At 36.3% G+C, this 6000-nt stretch overlaps 1 protein-coding gene across 3 annotated transcripts in view; it reads right to left on the bottom strand.

Moving 5' to 3' along the window:
- Positions 1 to 230: 230 nt before the first annotated feature.
- Positions 231 to 6000, bottom strand: part of LOC140951389 (uncharacterized) — a 28514-nt gene continuing 22744 nt past the window's right edge. For all 3 annotated transcript variants that reach the window (XM_073400628.1, XM_073400629.1, XM_073400631.1), the window contains 7 exons: positions 5553 to 5625; positions 5086 to 5174; positions 4794 to 4829; positions 4623 to 4705; positions 3726 to 3910; positions 3440 to 3477; positions 231 to 2935 (listed from right to left, as the gene is read on the bottom strand). In XM_073400628.1, coding sequence (XP_073256729.1) covers positions 2927 to 2935; positions 3440 to 3477; positions 3726 to 3910; positions 4623 to 4705; positions 4794 to 4829; positions 5086 to 5174; positions 5553 to 5625 — 513 coding nt within the window. In that variant the 3' untranslated portion in view covers positions 231 to 2926. The remainder of the gene's footprint in view (positions 2936 to 3439; positions 3478 to 3725; positions 3911 to 4622; positions 4706 to 4793; positions 4830 to 5085; positions 5175 to 5552; positions 5626 to 6000) is intronic.

The raw sequence follows: 6000 nt of genomic DNA, 5'->3' as shown, positions 1-6000 counted from the left end.
CAAAAATTACCTAACCATGATTTAGTTTAGGAGTGAAAGGGTTATGATGACAAAAATAATAATGATAATGACAATGATAATGATAATGATAATAATAATGATAATGATAATGATAATGATAATGATAATGATAATGATAATGATAATAATAATAATAATAATAATAATAATAATAATAATAATCTTCATAGGAATAATATTATTATAGTAAAAAATTGGGTCACACAAGCTGAAGTTATCCAAAATTTGTTTATTATATAATATTATTAAATAACATATTATATAGGCTCCATTGTTATTGATGAACCCAACAAGAGTTTCATGCTCATGCACATAGATTCCTTGTTAATGGCAAGAAAAAGAGCAGCAAATTCTATTTTCTTTCTCAAATATTATATTAAAACCCATTTATTTTCTTGCCCCGAAACTTAGTTTGATCCTTGTAAAAAAGGCAACTGTAAAATAATAAATACAACCAATTTCACGATTTACAAAACAGCTTACAAAATGCTGGCATTTTCTGGTAAGTCCTTTAATTACCTCCCACCTTAGCATATTTTCATTTACCAAAATATGTATAATTTATTTAAAACACTTTCATGTTAATGTCTGATGGTTGCACTATCCCTTTAACAATTTTCAAAAGTTTCCAAAGGTTGCCAAAGACTACTAAGATTCTGCGGGAACGTCCCTGAGAAAAACCCAGAAACTGTTGAGCCTTAACATGGTAGCAAAATTCATAGCAAAGTTAACAGTTGATAAAAAAAGTTAACATAATATTCCCTCTTTCCAGAAAATGAAACTGTAATGCATTTCTCTTTTTATCTAACCCTAGGTCCCATTAATGATCAGCAGCTAGTTTCTCCTTTAAATCAAACTGCTTAATTAAGGTTCAAGATTATGAGAATACAGTTACCCATCTCTGTAATGGACTCTTTTGGTACCTGCAATTAGTGTCTATCTAAGAGAAGTTTTCCCGATTTTAGATTCAAAGAAAAGAACGGTAACTAATGCTAGGTGTCCATTTTAGGGACATGCCTGCCTTATAGCTTTGTCCATCAAAGGACATTGATTGTACAGTCACCTCTCTCTAAGACAGACAGTGTTAGTGTTGGAACTAAGTGTCCACCTAAGGTTTCTACCTTAGGCTATGTTCACTCTATACTAGATGGCTTTTCGTGGCGCCGCCAAAAGCTAATTGTACAAAGAAAGTCGTGTCCTATAGCCCGGGGCTAGTGGATTTTGCTATTGGGCTAGTGATTTTTGTTCTCAACTTGCCTGATGGGCAATGGGCAAGTGCTGTGTTGGGGGCAAAGTCAATATTACAGAAGGATTGAAATAAATCATGCTAACCAAAAAGGGTTTTGGGGCTAGTTGCAATGACTTGTGGGCTAGTACACGCTAGCTACAGCTTGCCTGAATGGCAGGCTATAAAACTGACTTTCTTTGCACCCTGGTGACTCTCCGCTTTAGAGCGGCCCAGCTTTACTCCATCATAGAAATTGCGCCAACACAACCATTTTTGTGTATGAATTGAGGTCCCATCCAGTATGGAATTGGTTGTGGCACAAAAGCTATCTGGTATACTGTGAATAAAGCCTTAATGTATTGAAGGTCAATCCATGGAACAGGGCTAAAGAACAGGGCCCGGTTCCTGAAAGGCCGATTAGTCTAATGCAGGATTAAGATTTTGTTCCACTTTTTGTATTTACCTACTAACGCATTGCTTAGAGAAACATTTTGTGTAAATCATCACTGCGTCTCGAAGTAAAGGCTCAACAGTATTTTGTGAGCTTGAGTTACATGTTCTTAGCAAGAAAATCATGCTTAAAATTTTGCTTAATCCTGGGTTAAACTTGACCACCTTTCTGAGAACTGGGCCCAGTGGGCACCCAACCTAGGTGTCCATTTTAAGAAGGTGCCTGACTTATAGTGAGTCTTTGAACATAACTAAAGAATAACAGGGACCAACTTTAGGTGACTGTTTTGAGCATGTGTCCATGAAGAGACAGTGACAGTAAAGAAAATGATAACAATAGCCAAAGACAAAATGGCTTGATTGTTAAATTCTTTTCCACTGTACCACAGAAAATAAAATAAAAAAGAGTGGAGAATATACTTGCTGATATTACGGACCCAAAGGTTAAATTTATCTAGTGAAACAAAAAAATGTTGATCACTGTCTACAAAAATAACTACCATCAGGAGCCTCAATGGAATGTAAATGACTACAAAATTGTACTTACATTTCCTTGTAATGCCTCTTAAAATTAATTAAAGTAAGAGTTATGCGAATTACTAGCCAAAATTTAGACTAGCAGGAAAATCCTAGATATTAACTTACTTCCTTGATGTGCTTTCTCTTCCATGTACATTTGTGCAAAGTAGTCACTCAATAACTCACCAGAGCTGATAGAAATCATCAATTCTAAAAGCTTCTCTAAAACAATGAAAAATTCATTACTCTTTTGTCTTGATGTTAACTGGCCTCCGATACCTCATTGTCAGATAACATTGTTGGGAATCCTGACGTTAAATAATATTGAAAGATATAGCCTCTTTAGATCAAGATCTGTGTTATCTAGAGACCAAGTGAAAGTGTAAAAAAAAACACTTTATAGGTATCTGCACACAGTCTTATTCCCTTCGCTGAGATGAGGAGAGTGTTTTTCTACACAGTTCAGAGCCATCCACAAGAGCATTGTTTCAGATATTAAGCTGATAGGAACAGATACAAAACTTGATCTTGGCTGAAAGATGAAAACCACCAGCAGACCTTGATAACAGTTGAAGCAATCGTTTTTAAGGCTTGGCAAGTTATGTTCATTGGCATTGATTGAAGTCATTACTTGGCCATCAGAGGACATCAACCGAATTCAGTGCTTGACAGATAATCCGTGGATTTCTCACTGTTGCACCCTTGACCTTAGAATGTCTGAAACGAAATCAGAAATCAGAACTTTAATATTCAAGTGTCAACATTCTATCACACTTCAATTACAATCCTCCAAATGTGTACACATTTATACAACAATACGAAGCTAGAATCACACGAAAGAAAACTAATCTCCTTGACACACTTCCATGAATGTCATCTTGGGTCCAGCTACCCGCCTCCATGCCCAACATTAACATCAGCCCCTCACTCAAGGCAAAATAATAGGTCAGGGGAGGGGAGGGTGGGGATTGGCCATTTCCCAAAATCTTATACTGGTCCTTTATTTTGAAGAGTATCATACTTTTTATAGAGGAGAATCAAGGAGTGATATTTTAGTTTCCAACAGGAGAGGCAGCTGAATGGTTTTAGACATTGTAAATTTTACTTGACGCCTTCAGCATTTTTCAGTTTCGCAAGGAAATTGGACTTAAAATCTCTACTGTGTCTTATCAGCTTTAAAGACATTATTCCAAAGGAGTTAACAATCATAAAAATGCCCACCTCTTCATCATCACAGTCTTGCGTCCAATGACCAAACACTACAAAAATAAATAAAAAAATGCTCCAATAAATTTCACTTCAACAAGATGGAAAAAGCTCATGAATGGTTTGAAGGGTTTTAAAGTGTGTTGCAAAGCCCTGAGATGCAAAAAGAGTGCAAAAAGGTTTCAAACTAAGGCAACACAATAACAACTTTAATACTTTTCAACAGGACAATGCAACTACTTTTGGAATTCTTCTGGAGCTCTTTACTCTTATTGTAGAAGCAAGGGCAACTTGGTCATACTTTCACAAATGTCACAGTAAGGTCTCTCTTCATTTCGGTTGCCATGGTACTGTGTTCCCTGGTCATCGAGTAGGCCAGAGGACTGAGTCGGGCAGTCGTCTGTATCGTGGGCATCAAATATGTCACATATGTCACAGAATAACCGCTGCTTTATCCCTGGTCTTACAGGTTCATCATCATCAGACCTGTAAAACAATTAACAATATTATTAGTGAATGTTTTGGTTTAATCCCCCTCATACCTTCTTTGGCCAGTGGATTCCAAATTGTCTCCAAACAATTTTCCAGCTGTGATTGGCATCCTAGCTTTTGAATTGAAGTGAGACATGAGTTGAATTTGTTTACGAGAAAATGTTTCTGCTGTTCCCATAGAAAGAAAACTCATCAAATTAATGCAGTGAAACCACAGTAGAGTAGAGTGTCAAGGGACTGGAAAAAATTGTTTGTTATTACAGAATTTGTTATTTCAGGGTTATATTCCGTGCACTTTACCACAATTATTAGGGATGTACAATGCCCTTCACTAAACAGGGTTTCCTTATATCCAGGTTCCATAGTTCTGCGTAGCCAGGCTGGTTTCAAGGCATTCTCTCTGTTACACTGTCAAAGTCTGGGAAGTGTGATGATGTGATATGTAGGGTCCAGGTTTGACTGAGCCAATAGCCTTGGGGCTGGGCTGGGGTGGCAAGTAAAACACTGAAGGGGAAATACCACTCACTTTTAGCCACACGTAACTTTTGGGAATGCACTTGTTGCAATAAAAATTTGGGCAATTATCGCAAGTTAAGGTGACAAGGATTATTTGTCACTGTTAATTACATTCAAAGCTTTGGACAAAATTTCACTGCTCATTAAAAAAAAAAAAAAAAAAAGTGAAATAAACTGAGTTAATACTCACAAATCAAACAAGGCCCCATTTGTGTCAGCCACATTTCCTGTCACTAACATTTCAATCTTTTTTGCTTGCTCTTCATTTTTCCTCTACAAAGAAAATAATTAAAGTTCACAATACTTCTTGAAAATTGCCTCAGTCAAGTATATTCATTCAAGAAGCAAAAACAGCACATACCTGTAAATCTACAATCACAGAATTCAAAAACTCGACCTGTTATAAAAAAAAGACAAACATGATTATTAAAGCATAGCGCTGGTTGCATGTACTTGACTAGGTCAGTATTGCGTGTAGCAATAACAATGCACTATGAGACTGTTTGGGGATGCTTGCAACTGTATCCTTTTGGTTATTCACATGAAATTTTTGCACAAAGTAGAAAAACAAAGGAAAACATATAATAAAATTTGCTGCAGGTTTCCAACTTACTGTCCTTCATAACCAACATAATATGTATAACATGTATTACCTGGGATTCTGCACTCTGTTTCTCTGTTTCAACAGCTTGCAACAGGTCCTCAGTTTCTCTGAGTTTCCTTGCCATGCCCTCAGTATCAGCTATGAAGACATGAAAACATGACTCAGAAATATTTAGTAATAAAATAATTCATCATAAATCATCATAAATCTAGCTGTAAGCAGAAAGCTGAACAACCTATATAACAACAATAACAACCTCTATAATGTCAAAAGAAAAAGAACTCAGTGATTTCACTAGAATTGTTGCTGCTAACTGGATTTATTGTAACCACAAAGGACGAGTTTTTAGTTTTTTAGTGTTTTCGGGAAAGAGATAGGTTAAGATAGGCCTTATACAAACAGTTGAAGCTTGCCTGGCTTTCACCAGACACACTTGTTTATGCCTTCAAGACATCTAAGTAAACAAACAAACAAACAAACAACAACAACAACAACAACAACAGAAAAACCACTCACCCCCTATAGGTTGTGTGGGTTGAGGAATATTCTCAGTGGCCTTCTTGGTTAATTTGCCTTTTAGGTTTTCTATCTGTAAGACAATAGAACAAAGTACATGAAACTAAAATAAAAAAAAAAACTTTATATTATTCTTGTTCAGGTTCAAATTTATAGTTCTTTAGCAAGCTAGGTTGATTCTAGTATTTTAGTCATCCCGTATTCCCGGCCTAGATGATTATTTACTATAATGTCGTTTTCTGATACATAACTTTTAATGACATCCAAACTGCCAATGACTGTCATGAGCTTTTGCTTTAAAGTTTGACATGGTTTAATAAATGGCTACCTTTAGCCAATACACAGGCACCCCAGCCCAGCAGAGGGGTAGCTATGTCAGCTATGCTCTGGTACATATTTTGCCCTATACTGAGCACACTGGACACCATAACCTGTAACAAGGGGCTGA

The sequence above is a fragment of the Porites lutea genome, chromosome 11, assembly GCF_958299795.1.
Source record: "Porites lutea chromosome 11, jaPorLute2.1, whole genome shotgun sequence".
In the NCBI taxonomy this organism is placed as follows: domain Eukaryota; kingdom Metazoa; phylum Cnidaria; class Anthozoa; order Scleractinia; family Poritidae; genus Porites; species Porites lutea.
The sequence above is the reverse complement of the archived record's forward strand: the minus strand, read 5'-3'. Positions and strand labels throughout refer to the sequence as shown.